The sequence below is a fragment of the Dromaius novaehollandiae genome, chromosome 1, assembly GCF_036370855.1.
Source record: "Dromaius novaehollandiae isolate bDroNov1 chromosome 1, bDroNov1.hap1, whole genome shotgun sequence".
In the NCBI taxonomy this organism is placed as follows: domain Eukaryota; kingdom Metazoa; phylum Chordata; class Aves; order Casuariiformes; family Dromaiidae; genus Dromaius; species Dromaius novaehollandiae.
The window spans coordinates 190,201,588-190,218,754 of NC_088098.1; the positions used below are offsets into that span (position 1 = coordinate 190,201,588).

The following is a 17,167-nucleotide window of genomic DNA, read 5'->3' on the forward strand; positions in this document are numbered from 1 at the left end:
GAAAGCCCCCCTAAACGGCGCGGCCCCGGGGGCCGCCGGGGCAGGGGCGCGAGGCGCGTTTATCGCTTGCTTCGCCACGTCTCGGGGCCGCAGCCGTGCCCGGGAGCAGGCTCGTCCCTCGCGGCCGCCCGGGCGAGCAGCGCGGCCGGAGGCTCCGCCGGCGGCGGCGGGCGCAGCCGGGGCACCGCGGGGGCGCTGGAGCCCTGCGGCGGGGCTCCGCGGCCGCGCAGCCCCCTCCCGCGGCCGCGCGCCCGGAAAGCAGCGCCCGGGGGCGGCCCGGCGGCACCGGCACCGCCGCCGCAGCGGCCCCGCGGCGGGAGGCGGGCGGGCGGCGCGGCGCTGCCATTGGCGCGGCGCGGGCCGGCCCTCCCCGCCCGCCGAGGAGGAGGAGGAGGAGGAAGGCTGGAGGCGGGCCGGCGCGGGGCGGTCGCTGCAGTCGGTGCGCGCCGGGCGGCCGGGTCGCTGCAGCCGCCGCGGAGGGCAGGGAGCCGGGCAGGGCAGGGCAGGGCAGGGCGGCGCGGCCGGAGCCCGCAGCGGAGTTGGCGGCCGCGCCGCCGGGGCCGCGCCGCCGGAGCCTGCATGGGGCGGCGGCGCTGAGGCGCCCCCCCCGCCGCCCGCCGCCGCCCGCGGGGTCCCGGCCCCGGCCCCGGTCCCGGCCCCGGTCGCGGTCCCGGCGCCGCCATGGCCGAGGCGCCGCAGCTCGTGGACATCGACCCCGACTTCGAGCCGCTGCCGCGGCCCCGCTCCTGCACCTGGCCCCTGCCGCGGCCGGAGTTCAACGCGCCCAGCTCGGCCACCTCCAGCCCGGCGCCGTCGTGCGGCGGGCAGCCCGAGGGGGCGGCCGGCGCCGCGGCCGGGGCCGCCGCCGCGGCGCTCGGCGCCGACTTCATCAGCAACCTCAGCCTGCTGGAGGAGAGCGAGGACTTCGCGCCGCTGCCCCCCGCCGCCGCCGACTGCCGCTGCGGGGACTTCCCGGCGCCCGAGGCCGGCTGCCGCCTGCACCCGCCGGGGCCGCCGCCGCCGGTGCCGCCGCCCGTGGCCGGGCTGTCGCCGGGCCCCGTGGCCGGGCAGCCCCGCAAGAGCAGCTCGTCGCGCCGCAACGCCTGGGGCAACCTGTCCTACGCGGACCTCATCACCAAGGCCATCGAGAGCTCCCCCGAGAAGCGGCTCACGCTCTCGCAGATCTACGAGTGGATGGTCAAGAGCGTCCCCTACTTCAAGGATAAGGGCGACAGCAACAGCTCGGCCGGCTGGAAGGTGAGCGGCGGCGGGCAGGCCCCGGGGAGGCCCTGCTTGCGCCCCCCCGGCTCGGCGGGCGGCGGGGGCCGGCGGGGCGCGCCGTGCTCGGCGCTGCACACGCCGCCGCGGGCGGCCCTGCGCCGGCCCGGCCGCACGGGGCGCGGAGCCGCGGTGTTGCAAAAGGCTGGGAACTCTGCCCTGCGCTGCCCTCCCCTCCCCCGGCCCCGCGCCGGCCGCTTGCTGCCCTGCGCGGAGCTTGCTGCGCTCCGACTGCGCGCTCCTGACCTTTTTTTTCCCCTAAAAAACCCCCAGAAAAATACCAGGCCGGTTTCTGCTCCCCCCGGCGGGGCTCGGCGAGGGCGGGAGGCGCCTCTCGCCTCCTCCCGGCGGCGGCAGCGCGCCGGGGCTCGCCGCTCCCCGCCCCGCCGAAAGCAAAAGTTGCAGCCGGTGCCCGCGCCGCCCCCGCGCCGCCCGCGCTGCGCGGCCCCTCGCAGCGGCCGGGGCTGAGCCGGGCGGCAGCGGCGGGCGCCGGGCTGCGAGCCCCGACGGGGGGCCGCTGCCGGTGCCGGTGCCGCTGCCGGGCCCCGGCGGCGCCGGGTTTGCCGTCTGGCCGCGGGGGGAAGGGAAGGAGGGGGCAGGAGCCGCCAGGGATGGGGAAAGAGCAGAGGCAGGACAAGGGTTGCAGAAATACCATGTGTTTAATAAGTAAGCTGCCCTATTTGTCCCTATGGTTTTGTTAAGCTTGGTTCACGGGAGTTTCCTTCCTGATAATGGCACAGGCTTCCCTCCTGCGCCGCCGTCCCTCGGTCCCTAGACGTAGCGGCTCGGTAGTAACCCGCTGGCAGCAGGGTTTCCCGCCCGACCCTACGCAGACCGGAGCGGAGCGGCAAGTTCGGCTCAGCCCATCCCCGAGGCCTCTGGGCACCCGCCGCGCAGGTGGCTCCTGGTGTCACTGTCATCGCTTTGCGGGGTGCCCGTGGTGCAGTCCGCGCTTTCCGTCGCCGTGGCTGGTGGCGCTTGGCCGGACGGTCCTGCGCCGGCCCCTCGCCTCTGTGGGCAGCGAGCGGTGACCTTTGCTGCCAACACGTCTTCCTCTGAGGCCTCTGTCAAGGACGTCTCACCCACCTGTACCTGTTTTTAGGACGGAGCTAGAGCAAAGGGTTTTGTGGCACTGTTGTGTTGCACCGTTGCTGGAAGAGGCTTTAGCCGTCTGCGTAAAGGAAGAGCCTTCTGCTCCCTGCAGCCGATTAAATTATGGTAATAAGGGCGTTAAGTGTGCACATGTAACATGGTATTGGCGCGTTGTGCTGGTGTGTTCATACTTTCATCCCGATTAGGGCAAGTCAAGTTCTGCGGTGGTGCAGAGCAGTCTGTTTTTACGTTACGCTTCACTTACTAGTGTCTGTAATACTTGCGTTTTAAAAAGGATGTTACCTCAAACAGTCTATTTTTATACATATACTTTTAACTGCCTAGCTAAGAATGTTTATTATCTCAAATTTTTGTAGATTTTATTTTAATCTTTTTACAGGTAGGCAGCATCCCTTTAAGGAAAAGTAGTGTTATCCTAAACTAATTTTTAGCTGAAGGCTTTTAAAAATAATTTATTAATTTCCATCAATGTGTTTGACTAAGAAATTGAAAGGATAATTGTCTGAAGACATCTTTCTTGAGAAAGTTTAAGAAAAGTGAAATGATTGATATCTGACAACTTTTGAATAAGGTAGCTTGTCACTTGAAAATGCTGATTTTCCAGTGATATTTCAGTCTCCTGGAAGAAAGTCAAGATGTATCAAGTGCCTTTTCAGAAGGAGTAGAAGAGAATAAGTGAATAAAGACAAAAATAAAACCAAAGCAGAGAACGCCCAAATCCAAGGAAACAAATAAGAAACTCTGTAACTTATTAGGTGCTTCTTATTTTGTTACTTCTTCTTCCTGTGTTGCTTCAACGCAGAAGGTCTTGCACACCTTCTTCTGGCAAACTAAGCGCTTCCGATGCCTGCAGGCCCATCGCACGGCCAGGAAAGCCATTCCTGTTAATTCGCTGGATGTGGAGCGTTTCCTCTTGTCCCTCTCTGCTGGTGCAATGGGTATCCTGCGACTTTTAGCCTGTAGTGTGCACGTCCTGTTTTAACGTAATTAAGCATTAGGAAGTGGTCCGTAAATAGCGTCCTGGTGTGGTGCATGTGTGTTGCCATATCCCCTTCCAGCCCTGGGTACGGTGCTGAGATGATGCTCACAGAGTTATGCGCTTGCACCTTTTGCCGCTTCCCACTGTTCAGCCGGATGGAAACTGTTTCTTAAGGCACATTTTCGGGCTTTGTCATCCAGAGCCTATTGACGGCCACTGGGGGTCAATGTTAGAGCTGACCTGGCTGAGACGTGAAGGCGTTCAGCCCTTGCTTTGCTTATCACTCTGAATCCGTGACTCAGCCTGAGTAGGGATTTCTTCGATTCGGGATCCTTTTCCTGACGCCGCTGGCCAACTCCTCTCGGTGCGGCGACTAGAACTAAAGCTTAAGCCGGCGTCAGTTGTGGGCATGGGGAGAGGAGGAGCATCGCTTGAAATGAGGGGCGTAGATCAGCAGCAGCCTCTTCTGCTGACACAACATGCGCGGGGTTTGCCCTAGAGCCTGGCACCGGCTTACGGCCGGGAGTACATTGCATGGGGGTGTTTCGTGGTCAGAGAGCTTCCCCCTCTCCCCTCAAGTTAAACTTCAAGATACTTCATTGTGTTGGAGCTTACATATTTGTAAGTGTAAACTAGGCCCCTTTGAAATCATGCACAAAATTTATGAACTTGCTAAGAAGTTAAGAATAATTTGCTCTTTATGCTTGGTGGCGGCAATCCCAAATTTGTCATCCAGAAGTCAAGAGTTAATTGCTCTCATGCTTGTGGGTTATATACTGCCCCAATTTAGTATTTGATGTTGAACCGCTTTTTAATTTTTCACTGAATAGAAACACTCAGTGGTGTCAACCTTATCTCTTGGGAGCTTGGAATAGCATCCAACCTCTTACTGCTTCCTCCCAAACTAAAAGTAAAGGTAGAAGCCGAAGACAGTAACTTAAAATCATCACTATTAGCGTCCTAATTGTTCTCAGTTTTACATACAAAGTAGTTTATTCTGGACTTTCTTGGGACAAACTCTCCTTTAAGAGGAAAAAAACCACCCCAAGCCTCGAGCTATAAGGGGGGCAAAGTCTGCGCGAGCGCCGGTGCTCCGGCTCCGCTGCAGGGAGCCCGTGGCGTGCCCCGCCGGCCGCGCCGAAGGCGAGCGAGTGCTGACAGCAGCCGTAGCTGCTCGGAGAAAACCGAAGCAAGGACAAGATCTGTTTCAGAGATAACCAAGAAACTGTTGTGAAAGCTGCATGGAAGAATGAAACTTTTATCGGCGTAGTCTAGTGAAAGCAGCGCTGGCTCTCGCCCGCCCTAGCGAGAGGTGTAGGGCTCAAGGTGGTTCATAGCCCCTGGAGAACTTCACCGCAGCTGTAGCTAACTTTGCTCAGACCTGCTGGCTTTTGGCGAATCGTCGTGTGTAAAAAAAAAAATGAAACGACCACGTGGCATGCGTATTTCATTCTGTGCTTAATGTGAAAACGCTTGTGAGATTTATCATTAAGGAGCTATCAGCTAAACTCCCATGAGTGGTCTTACTCTCCCACTTTCAAAAATGGGTTCAAATCAAAAGCTATAGTGTTATATTGGCCAAAATCAGTAATTGCTTGGACAGAAGCTGTTACTGAACAGAAAGTGTGAAGTTTTGGTGGCGTTCATCTCAAGCTGGTGATGTTATTTATTTTATAACAGTGGCAGATGTTAAGTCTGTATGCTTATTTACACCTCTGTGACTTCTAGTCCCAAGGAAGCTTGATCATCTAAACCCATTTGTTGCTGTTGCTGAATGAGGCTGGATGATATCTCGTCGCAGAAGGATGAACAGGTGTAAGCCTGGGAGTCTGAGGACAAAACAGGAGCAGGATCGATGCTTTGGGTGGCCTCACTATAAGAACGTTCTGTGGCCATGACTTATCCTGTGATGAATTGGTCTCCACACAAAATAAATCCTGGGGTGTGGTATATTTGATTCAAAAGTCACATGTGTTACAGAGTGTTTGCTAGCCTCTGGGAAATCAAGAATGCTCTTCACAGACGTTGTCAAAAGGGTTTGGTTCTAGATCTGCGAATAATTTAAATCGCAGAAATTTGTACAGAACTCAAGTATTTAAAGGGGAGTGAGTAGCTCTTTGTGAGGTTTTTTTATCACACCGTTCTTTTTCTATGTGGAAACAGCACTATAATTGAAGATTACCTTGAAGTGTTGCTGTGTGTTCCCGCAGTGCTGGTTAAGTATCTGTAGGTATTTAACTCCTTCCCTTTGTAATAGAGTAGATGCTTTCCTAGGTGATGTGTGAATCGCTAGCATCACGCATTGTGTTGTACATACATTTATTTGTGTGTGTATCTATATATATATAGTCCTCTCTTATTTTTATATATGGATATATTATATATATAAGAATAAGTGAAATATTTTCCTATTTATGAATTCTGCCAACTTAAGTCCTATCTCAGTCACATTTTCTTGCCTGTGATGCTAGTAATAGCTTGAATACCTTAAAGTGGGAGTTGTGTTCCCTCTGCACTGACCTGCTGCAACATCTGGTCTGAATTAAGGCAGATTCAGGGAAACTGTCAGTTCTGATTTTTACTCTTTAGCTACTTGGATATAGTGTGCAGTGCCACTGAGTAGTTCTTAATAGCAACTTTCAGTGTTTTCTGTGAGTCACCAGCTTGAATTCTGCTTAGCAAGTTAGAAACTTCACGTATAAAAGTTCAGCTAAATTTCTGCCGGCACAAGATGTTCTCCTTGCCTGAGCCCCAATAACTTTTGAAAATGGTGAAGCTGTATCTATGTGATAGCACGTAATCGTTTGCTGCTTTTAGATTTAAGTCTCTTTCTCCTGTGGTTGCGCTTCGCCGACCTTAGTGCTCGCTTGAAGGGAAAGTCCGATCTGGCCTCAAACCTGTGGTGGCTGCCCCATCCCTGGGGCTGCGGGTAGCGTCTCCCTGGGGTGGCAGGCTGGTTTTGGCCACCCCTGCCGATGGGGAGACCCCACCATGGGGCCTCTCGCCGCCCCAGGCGTGCAAGACCTTCCCTCTCCTTGTCGCTTGCAGCGTCCTCGTATCCATCAGTGGTTTCGAGCTTCCGGTCCTGAGTTAAAAGTTAAAAATGCTCTGTGTTTTCTTGGCCTGTTTTCTATTTGCTGTAATTGCTGTGATGTCCATCCTGTTGCTCGTATCATCGTAGGCGGGATTAAAAACAAAGCACCTGAGTGGCTCTGTTTAGCGACGTAGTGCACTAAATTTTTCTAAAGTGCCTGACTTTGTCTTTGAGGAACTTCAATGCAAAAATGAGATAACTGCTCTCTGTTCCGCTGTATTCCTTACACTACAATTGGCTTTTTTCTTAATACTTGTATTTTTGTGTCGCTTGTACTTTGCAAGTGGTCAGCGGAGTTGGTGCTTTTGCGAATTGGAGCTTTTGATGCCCAGGTTGGAAGGAGGAAAGAGCGTGGTACGAGAGGATACAGATGTTTAACTGTATTTTTCTGATACAGTGATCAGCAATAAAATAGACAAGATTTTGTGTTGTTTCAGTTGTTTTTTTTTTTTGACTTGAGATTGATATACTCGAGTGTTTTTTTTCAGGCTTTCTTCAGTTTCAAAGAAACATCTTACCTTATCCTACTCTGTTTACACAACAGCTGAATATTTTGTAAAACATGTGCTTGACTTTTGGAAGAAAAGTGCTGATAGATTTTGCAGCCACCGGTTTGTGGAATATGTAGAGCTGGGGCTCTGGCCTGTGGAGATTCAAACTCCAGCCTTTTCTGTTTTGGGGAGAAAGTTAGTATATGAAAACAAGGATTTCTAATGAAAATGATTGTATAACCTTGAGTAATAAATACTGAAATAAGATACAGTGAAGATACCAGGTAAATAACTTATATTTTTTTTCCTCTTTAAGAAATACATAAGAGATGGATGCACCCACTTTGTTGCTATCTCATATGAAGGAGGAACTGTAAATTCACTGATGCTGGCTCACGCTAACTTCAGTTAAGCATATGATAGCACATAGTAATCTTTTAGTGAATTTGTGGAATTTTATTTGTAACTTTAGCGTGCCAAAGTGAGCTTTAAGCACTGGGGACGCGCTGCTCCTCATCATGACAAGTTGCGCTTCAGAAATGGAAGAAGTGCACTAAGAGGCACCTTTGAAAGAACTGCGTCTATGCTGCTCCCCGGACGGCTTCGGTCTGAACTATGTTTATCTCAGGAGACAAGTGCTATCCACATTTAAGTATTATTTCTAAATATGCTTAGTAGATGTTATTCATGTGTGTTCATCAAACAAAGCTGCTTCATTCCTATACTTTACTGTGCAATGTGCAAACAGCTGCACAGCGCAGCAGCTGTATTATGCATAGTCTCTTGGTTGTTCCCAATACCTAGTGTAGGAGTTGGGGGAATAAAAAGACTGAAATCAGCTGGCTTTACTGGATGGAAGATTATCTCAAATTGTGGACTTCAGCAGGCCCCGTGCCTTTTCTAGATTTCGATAGTAGATACATGGAGCTTTGCAAGTCACTTAAAATAGCATCCAAAGCAGCACATTTATTTTTGTTTTGAAGCACTTGTGCAGTGAATGGTGAAGGTTCAGGAGTGCTTCACCTCCTGATGCATCAGACCGCAAGTGGCTGGGTTTAAAAATGTGTTCGCTTAAAATCTCCAGAGACTCTGCTGCATCGGAGAGGAGAGTTTTGTCGGAGAAGCAGGGGACAGCATGCGCTTTGCTCAGGCAAACTTGCTGGCGGCATCTCGCACCGCTGTGCGGTGTCGATGATGTTATAGTCCCATTTGAAAATATCTGTTATTCTAGAGCTAATTAAACTTAAAGGTACAAGTCGGCTCTTGTCCTTGCCTCAGAAAGCTAACTTGGGAGAATGCTAGGAATTGCTGCCGCGAGCCGCCGTGCCGGGGAGGGCTGCGCTGAGCAGCCCGTGTTTCCCCGAGTGCCTTGCTGATGTGTTAGCTGCAGCCGGGGCTCGTGCTGGTGGGAGTGCTTCTTTTTTTGTCAAGGCTGTTTTTATGGCACAGTTCTCGGAGGTTTAAGTTTTGCAGCTTGGCACGTACCTACGTGAGAGAACATGCCGTGTGTGTGTGGTACGTACTCTCTGAAACAGCCCGTATTCAGATTAAAATTTGGATTGATAGCCAAAACAGTGCTTGCAAACAGAGCTGTCCTTAAGACGTAGTATTTGCCTACTAAATTATATCTCCTAGCTGCGCTCTGTAATATGTAAGAGCTCTTATTTAATTAGCAGCTTCATTTTTTTTGGAGTAGTTACTGTTCAGAGGCCACTTCAGGCCAGAGGTCCTGTGTCAGGATGTGAAAGGATCAGGTGAACTGCGCGCATTCCTTCTTGCACGTTGGTCTCTCCTCCTAAAAAAGTTAGAGGCTCACCCCTGCTGCCCCCATGTTTAATCCAGTTAGGACTAGAATGAGATTTTAATCACGCATGGCGATCAGGAAATTAGAAGTGTTTCTTTTTTTTTTTCCGCAGAGTGTTCATATATGAAATATTCATACGTCTGAGCAGCCTTTCTGCTCTCCATGGAAACGGTAACTTTGGGCAAAGTTGGAAGGTTTGCGAAGGAGCCAGATGGCGGGGTGCAGCTGCTGTCTCCGAAGGCTGATCCGCAGCTCCGGCTGCCCGGGCACCGCTCTGCGGCTCCGCTGCTGGGCAGAGGAGGAGGGCAGCAAGCGAGGGAGAGCGCGATGCCTGCCGGGGTGCTCGGCCCCGCGCGGCTGGTCCGGAGTCTGCGGAAGACCTGCAGCAGCATCTCTAAGCAAGCCGTATCACTGTTGCCTTGCTTTCCGCTCGCCCGTCCGCGGTCCCATGGATCCCCGTTCCCACCCACGGCCTCACCTTTAGCACTGCAGCGGTGTATGCTTCTGCACATAGGCAGAACTTGACTGGCTTGTTTATAGGCCAACCTATTTAAATTTATATAATTAGCATTCTGTTTGCTTAATTTGCTTTTTGGCAGTTAGCAGGCAATGGAGGGCTTTGTCTTTTTGCTTTTTTGGGACTGGAATATGGACATTCATTTTGCAGAAGAAAACCAAAGTGCAAATTACAAGCTTTTTTCTTTTTTTTTTTTTCTCCCTCTCTCCAAATAAGGCCTATATGGGAAGTTCAGAATATGGACTTTTACTTAATTGTCCAAATACTTTTGGCAATCTCGCATTGCAATGAAAAGTTAGCAACTTCTTAAGTTTTCTTACGCTTGCCTCCAGACCTGTAACGTGGGTGGAGTTTCACTTACCCATTGCTAACTTTTCAAACTATGCAGTTAGATAAGGCTGAAGCAACTTGCTATAAATGTGGTGACTTGTTAGACTGCATTTATTGTGCAAATGAGCTTCCATCCTGCAAGATCAGCAGAAATGCTTAATGTTTGCCTGGATGGAAATTAATTAAAATTTGGCGACTGAAATTAAAGGGATGGATTTGTTGCCCGTTGTGTTATACGAAGCTGTCTTTCTGTTCCCATAATGTGAATTAGCGCAATTGCAAATGGTTCTTGACATGTGGAGGTTTTCAAGTTCAAGCTGGTGCTATGTTCTGGCACCTGTAGTATCCTTAGATTCAGACCAAACTTGTTTCACTTTGTTGTCCCAGAGAATAAGTTTAAGTGTATGTGAAGCAGCTAATGGGAGTAAGGACACTCACAATCCAAAAATATAGTGGGGGGGCTGATTTGCTTATAGGTTGCATTTGCGTAAAACTGTTCAAGTGAATTTGCTAATTTGAATATAATTGCCAGTATAAAAAAGGGCCTGTGAAGTACATTTCTAATATATGTACATGTATCCAGATTTAAAGTTTGATCTCCAAAAGCATACTTGCAAACCAAAAGATCTTTAGTGTTTGCCAACTAAATTATATCTTATGGCAATGCTTTGCAATATATAGAAAGTCTTAATTAGATCTTCAAAAAATGAAGATGCTGTTATTCAAAGGTGTTTCATAGCAGGCCTCCGCAGTTCTCCGCTGTCAGGATGTGAAAGGCTTATGTGGATTTTGCTCCTGTTTTTTGTTATGTGTTGACTTCGGTTTCCAAAAATACCCTGTTGAGATGTGAACCTTCAAATTAAATGTAATTGTTGGCAGCCCCCACAACCCTTTCTCCCAGAAAGCCTATCTCTGAAGGCATCCCGATGGTGCAGTGAGGGTAAAAGGGATTATTCCTGCTGTTTTCTCCCCTCTGGAGTCACATACTTTGCCTGCGGCAGGTACAATTTGTATCCCTCTGCTTAGTCCCCCCCTTCTCTCCTCCCTTTGCTCCCAAACAAGCAAACTCAGGCGTGTGTCTTGGTGCGCTCCTGCATGCTCTCTGCGTTTGGGTGCTCGCCTGGCTTTGGACACGTGGTGTTTAGGTCTTTATTGAACAGGTGCTTTTAATTTTTCAGTTTGCCTTTGTGAAACTTAGATGAAGGGGAGCCTCTGATTCCTTCGCCCATCACGTACCTTTCCTGCTGTCTTCTTGCAGCTTGAGAAGTCCTTTGAGGAGGAAAGACCGTTTTTCCCCTTCCCTGGAGGACTGTCCTGCTAGACCTCTACCGGTCTGGTAGCGTGCCTTGCTTTGAGGAGCGCCCCGAGCTGCGTTAACACTAGTTCTCCCACGAGTTGCTGTTGGATGCACACTTTGGATGGAGTGAAAAGGTGGGGAGGTGCGAGCTGAAGGCTTTTCCCTCTGGAGAAGGGGAAACCTCGAGCGTGGTCTCTGCCCTTGGCTGGCCGAGTGCCGCGCAGAGGTTTCCTGGAGCGGCTGGAGCTGTGATCCAGCAGCTTTTCTGAGCTGGACTTGAACGGATTAGGTGGTCCCATGAAAACATTCTCTTTGATTTATTAGGCTAGTTTGTTGACATTTCTGTTGTTCACATGTGCCGAGGAGGTCACAGAAGGGAATCAAATTTCCTGCTATCACTTGCAGGGAGTAATTTCTAGTGGTTCAACATATAGGTTAGACCTATTTAAAACTACTTAAGGTATACCCCTTGGCTTCTCAGGAGGATGCTGTGCTGTGGCATTTAGTTTTTAGTACGGCGTTTCCACCTTCCCTGAGGTTTAAGGTGAGGAAAGCAATGGTTGTGCTTGCGTGGAAGATTCCCCGTGGAAGTGCTGTCCCAAGATAAATATTTATTGATTAGATTCTTTCAGGTGTATGTTGCCCTTTTCTTAAATGAGCTTTGTGGTGATGCGTTAGTTAGGCGTTAAAGAAGGGTCGGTTGCTAAAGCTGGATCTGGTTGAGATGTTCTCAGTTACTGCTAGTCTGCATCCCTGCTGCACTTCTCCCACTTCAGCCCTGCGTTTTTGGACAGAGTTGTGCTCAGCAGGTGGATTTGCAGCTTAAATGGGCAGCTATTTGAAATGCAGGGTGAGAATACGTGCTCGCATGTGACCTGCTCAAATTATGTTATATAACTCAAACAGAAGGATCCATCACATACTATTAGCCAGGAAGATAAATTTAGATCTGGATTAATATCTGGAAATGTATAGCGAAGGGAAGAATACGCAAAACGCATAGTTTGCTTTTAGCAGCGAAACCCCAGAATGTGCCTGTGTATTTAAGTCAGAGCAACGTTTTTTTTGGTTGTTATGATACCTTGGCCCTGCCATCCTTGTCAGAAGCTGCTTTTGCTGGCATTAGGGCAGAGTGGGACGGCGCTTCCGTGTTTTGCAAGCGACACGATGCTCGGAAAAACTGTGGGAATGCCGGAGAGGGCTACACCAAGAGGTTTCTCTTTCTGCCCAAGCTTCATGATTAATGTTTTTTTTGCCTTATTTCCTCTTCTTCTTTAATGAATATGCACCACCTCCAAGTAAAGATAAGTTGTCAAATTTTTACATCTGAGGGTTTGCCTTTGTGGCAGGAGCAACTGGAGTTTTAACCTGGGTTGAGGGTCTTGCTCTCGTGCAATTGGTGCGTTGTGCCCTCACCCACCAGATGTGGTAAATCCGCAGTGAGTATGTTCTCCAAATAAAAGTGAGGGAGGGAGTTTAAAGCAGAATTTTAAAATGCAGGTTGTTGCAGCTGATTTTTGGAAAATAAATAGATGCTGTGTTAATGCTGACTTTTCCATGCTTGTTAGGAAACTTGAGTCACCCTTGAATAATCCAGTTCATTTAGTCTGCGAAAACCTGATACTGCACCTTTGCCTATTTCTTCTTTACACTTTTATGGCAATTATATCGTAATAAGGATGAAAAGGAAAAACCATATTCTCCTCTGCTTACAGTCCAAGCCCAAACTAGTCATTCCCTGATGCTATGAAGTCATCCTTTGCTTTGAGGTTTTTAACTAAGCTTTGCTCCAAATGTCTGTTTCAGGTGAGCGATAGTGTTTTTTCGATGCTATGACACACTCCTACCACATCTACCCCACTCTTCAGAGCAGCCTTCTGTTGCAGACCCATGGCAGAGAAGAATAAACCTGCAAAAATCGTACCGTTATTTGACGGTGATCCCTCCTTCCCCAGCCTGAAGCTCTGAAACAAAAATTAAGATGTAAATGAATTTGCAATTATTGCACAATCTGGTTATGCAACAAAGCTGACGTGGTGATATATACATATGTGGAAAAAGCCTTTTCGCAGAGATGAGATTAAGCACAGTTTCACCACATTCTTTGCAAGGATGAGGGTAGCTGTGTTATTGGCTTCAAGCCCCGGTTAGCAAACTTGAGTATTAAAGAACATGAGATATTCTGCTTTAGTTGACTTAGGATTTTTGTTGATGGAGCAAAAATTAAATTGGTTCTTATGTTTATTTTGAAATGAGCCTTTTAGCTTGAGGCCCAGAGTCCAGGCAATTAGCATTGCGGTAGTCAGTCTGGGAGAAGGGTGCTGTGCTGTAGTAAGTTTTTGTACTGTCAGCATAATCTAAACATCATTCACATGAGGTTTTTTTATTTTTGAGTGGTAGAGTTTCAGTTGGAGGCATCGTGTGCTCGTCCAGCAGGTCCTTGGATGAGCCTTCAGCCTTCCTTGCAGCTGGGAACTTAATTTGTTACTTCCCATGTTTTATTATTCCTCCGGAAGTGGTCGCACAGTGCTTCTGGCGCCTTCCTTTCGCATGAAGGTGGGATGGACGGCACAGAGCTGTGTCTGCGGCTTCTCGGGCAGGGGAATAGGATGGTTGCTGAGGCTGTCCTGAAGTCCAGTCTGATACCGGCGTCGTTTTGCCCCTTGCCGTGAGAAACGCCGTGCCCACGCGGTTCAGGGCTTGGGTGTGCAGTGCTGGTAAGGGTTGTCCCCAAGCAGAGACCTAGCAGAGCGTAGGCAAGAGCAGATGGGTTGCCTCTCACTGATTTAAATAAATTCCTCAGCAACTTGACTGCTCAAAGTGTCCTCTGTGAAGCTGTACACGAGCTGGGGTGCTGCAGGTAAGCACCGGCACAGGGGAATTTGGGGGTTTGCGGTGGCTGCGTTGCTGGATGCTGTTAACAGCTTCTTGCAAATGTCTTTGACATCATTGCTAATGCCTCGGGGCCAAGGTTTGGACTAGGCAGACTTCTTGAGGTCTCTTCCAACCCTAAGTCTCTATGGGTGTATTTATGCATTATTACAGAGTTATATGATAGGAGTTTTCTGTTAAAGGTGTATATCCTGCAGTAAAACAGTGCTGGGGCACGTTATATATATGTTTTTGGTTACAGATGGCCTGTTTATTGTAGGCAGGACAATATGGCAAAAGCTGCATTGCATATCTCCAACTGAGCAGATTTATTTTCAGCTCCTGGGCCTGTGAGAAATTGTTCTCTCAGATTAAATGTGCAGTCTCTAGAAACTAAATCTGTCACATTTCTCCAGAAATGGCCGGTATCCTTGTTAATGTCACGTGCTGTGACTCTTGGCTTGATTTTCATTGGTACTATTTTACTTATCTGTGGGACAATAAACCTTTTTTCCCTCCCCCCCCTCAGCTGTTTCCTTTCTTGCCTCTGTTTGTATTAATTCCTGATAGGAAGAGCAAATAGATGATGATGATGTCTCCATACGTAATGCTTATTGCTGATTGAAAGAAAAAAATTTTGCAAAATAAGCAAATGGACTGACCTGATGACTCCTCATGACAACTCTCCGGTGTGAGTTAACATTCAGAATATTTTTACCCTAGTTTACTCCTTAGAGGGTAATAGGGAGACTGCTGCTGGAGTAATTTTAAGATGAATCATGCCATCTGCCACGCTTGGTTTGCTGTTTCAGCAGTAGGGGAGGAGAGGGGATGGATATGTATGTACAGTCATCTGAAACAATATGTTTGGATGCACTGTATAGCTAATTAGAGTTGCAGAGCCTTTTTTCTTGGAGGCATTTTATATTCTGTGCTTTGCTTACCAGATTAACGTGCGACTCCAGCACTGTAATTGCTCTGCTTGGTCAGTGCCAAACTTAACAGACTACTTGTTCCACTGAGACTCACAAGTCACAGGTATGCCGGATCCGTCATCTTAGCGGATCAAAGCGGAGCATTGCAAAGTCCTATTTTTGAAAATGCGGTGCAAATGTTGACCCTTGGGATTGCCAAACTGAACTAGATGTAATTTGCAACACTTCCCCACATGCCAAAAAGAAGAAAAAAAGAAAAAAGGTAGGCTTAAATGCAACTGGAGATGGTATCGTGGCAGCATATTGGGAAAAGTCACTCACGGCATGAGTTGTGTATGTCTGTTGTCCAATGCTTGTCCTGCTGCAGTGCTCCCAGGCTGCCTCCACTGCGCCGGCGGAGAGCGTCCCCAGGATGCGACTGCCTTGCCGTCTGCAGCTGCGGGAAAGAGCGAGCTGGCGTTTGAAACCAAAATGCATAACCACAGTGTAGCATAAACCACGTTGTGTCCCATCTTGCATTTTGTCCAGAAACAATGCTTTTGGAGATTAGCCAGTCCGCTAGTAAGGTGACTGGGTTTGCAGCTTGGAGGCTGTGCGAGGGTATTGGAAGGGGTGGAATCACCATCTTAGAGTTTATACGACTTCAGCTCTGCCCCAACTTTGACAACAGGATATAATATTGGTGCTTTAATTAGTGCAGGCTGAGCGAATCCTGTTCTAATGTAGTAAAAGTCTTCCCTTGCTATCTGACCTAAATGTTTAGTTTTCTTACAGACTGATTTGGTTGGTAAACTGTTACACTGAAAAGTACTCATAGATTTTGTGCTTTGTTCATAGTTTGAGATTTTTACCAGAACTTTATCTCGTGTACTTGTTTTTATTGCCCCAACAAGCTATATTTGAGAAATTTAGAGCAGAATAGTGAAGCAGGCAGCAATTAAACCCTTTTCCTCCCTTTCCACTCATTTTACTCCTTCTCCTCCCCCCCTGCCCAAGGGAATTGTATATCTGGTAAACTCCAGAATTAATTACGTGAGGTCAGTTGAAGGCCCAAGCAATAGCATGTTCTCTCTTTCAGTCAAGCAAGATAAATTTTAAATGCCAGGAATAAAAAGCAAAGGTTGCTTGCCTGTGGAGAGAAGTATTGCACCAGATACCGAGCTGACACGCAGGGAGATCCCTGCTACCCTTAGAAGAGGATTAGTTTATGCCCTGGAGCAAATGGGTTACTAACTCTTGTAATATTTTTTTCAGCGTGTTTAACAATAGATACTGTTGTTTATAAAACCTACTTAATCCCTTTTTAATCACTGCAAGTTATTTTCCTGAAGTTATCCTGCAGCCATGGGTTCCAATGGTTAGTTATGCACTGAGCAAAATACGGCATTTTTCTGTGCATTTTTCTTAACTCTTTCTTCAATGCCTCATATTAAAGTTTTTTTTTTTTTTTCAGTAAGTTGGACGTTGCCTTCTCCTCCCACTTCGTTCCCTGGCTCTTGAGTTGCTGCAGCAGCCCCTTGCTTGCACTCTTTACTGTCCGGACTCTCCCTGCTGCATCCTCATTTCCCTTCACCTCTTCCTCACCGCTGCAAGTGCTGATGTGAAATGCAAGCAGGCAATCTTGGCAGATTTTATTAGCTTGGGCTTTGCTCTGCACCTCAAGGCATTTTTGGATGAATAAGGGCCTTGTATTATGGCATGTATACTCAGGAGCATGGGACTCCTCTCTGCACTGGGTTTGCCAATGCGTGAAATAGCGGCAGTGGTGCTGTAGTCACGATGCTGTCCAGCGCACGGCGAGGTGGAGGTGATACCTTTTGGCTGAGCAGACGGTGCAGTGGGCAAAAGGCTGGTAAGCATTCATGTGCTCAGGAGGCTCCTCACGTGTGAAAGAAAAGCCGTGAACTTCAAAACTGTTTATATATGTGACAACAAATATTTTCATTTTAATTTCATTTTCAAAGGTGATCTGAGCAAGACCGCAGCTGGTGGCTGTGGAGAAAGAAGGGATATCAGGGGAGGAGGAGGAGGGCACTTCCCAAAGGAAAGAGATGCTGAAGCTGATGGAGCTTGGAGAAGTTGGGAGAGGGGAACAAGAATAACCACCTTAGTCACTGGCACCATTGCTCAGTACTTTACCTTTTTCCCACGTTCCCGATCCACTCCTGAGGTGAGAGTGGATATTTGCTGGGTCTTTCACCACTAGCCAGCCGACACGCAGACACTGGCCAGCCAGCGGCATGGGTATCCGAGGTATCTTTTGTGATGTTGACTTGAGCCCTGTCTCTCTCCTTTGCTGGAGGAACTCAAGCAAACAGGATGGTAGGGTTTTCCTATTTTGGACTAAGTATATTTCGATACTTGTGCATGGCCCATCTACTCAGAAGAAGATCGGCACACAGATTTATCGTGGGTTCAGAAGTGACTGGAGACTCTCACACCTGCGTGGGTTTGCTGT

General features: G+C 48.8%; 1 protein-coding gene across 1 annotated transcript in view; it reads left to right on the forward strand.

The window, feature by feature from the left end:
• Nucleotides 1–391: 391 nt before the first annotated feature.
• The window catches only part of FOXO1 (forkhead box O1), a 66,615-nt gene continuing 49,839 nt past the window's right edge, over nt 392–17,167 (forward strand). Inside the window, exon 1 of the mRNA XM_064504902.1 lies at nt 392–1,257. Coding sequence (XP_064360972.1) covers nt 682–1,257 — 576 coding nt within the window. The 5' untranslated portion in view covers nt 392–681. The remainder of the gene's footprint in view (nt 1,258–17,167) is intronic.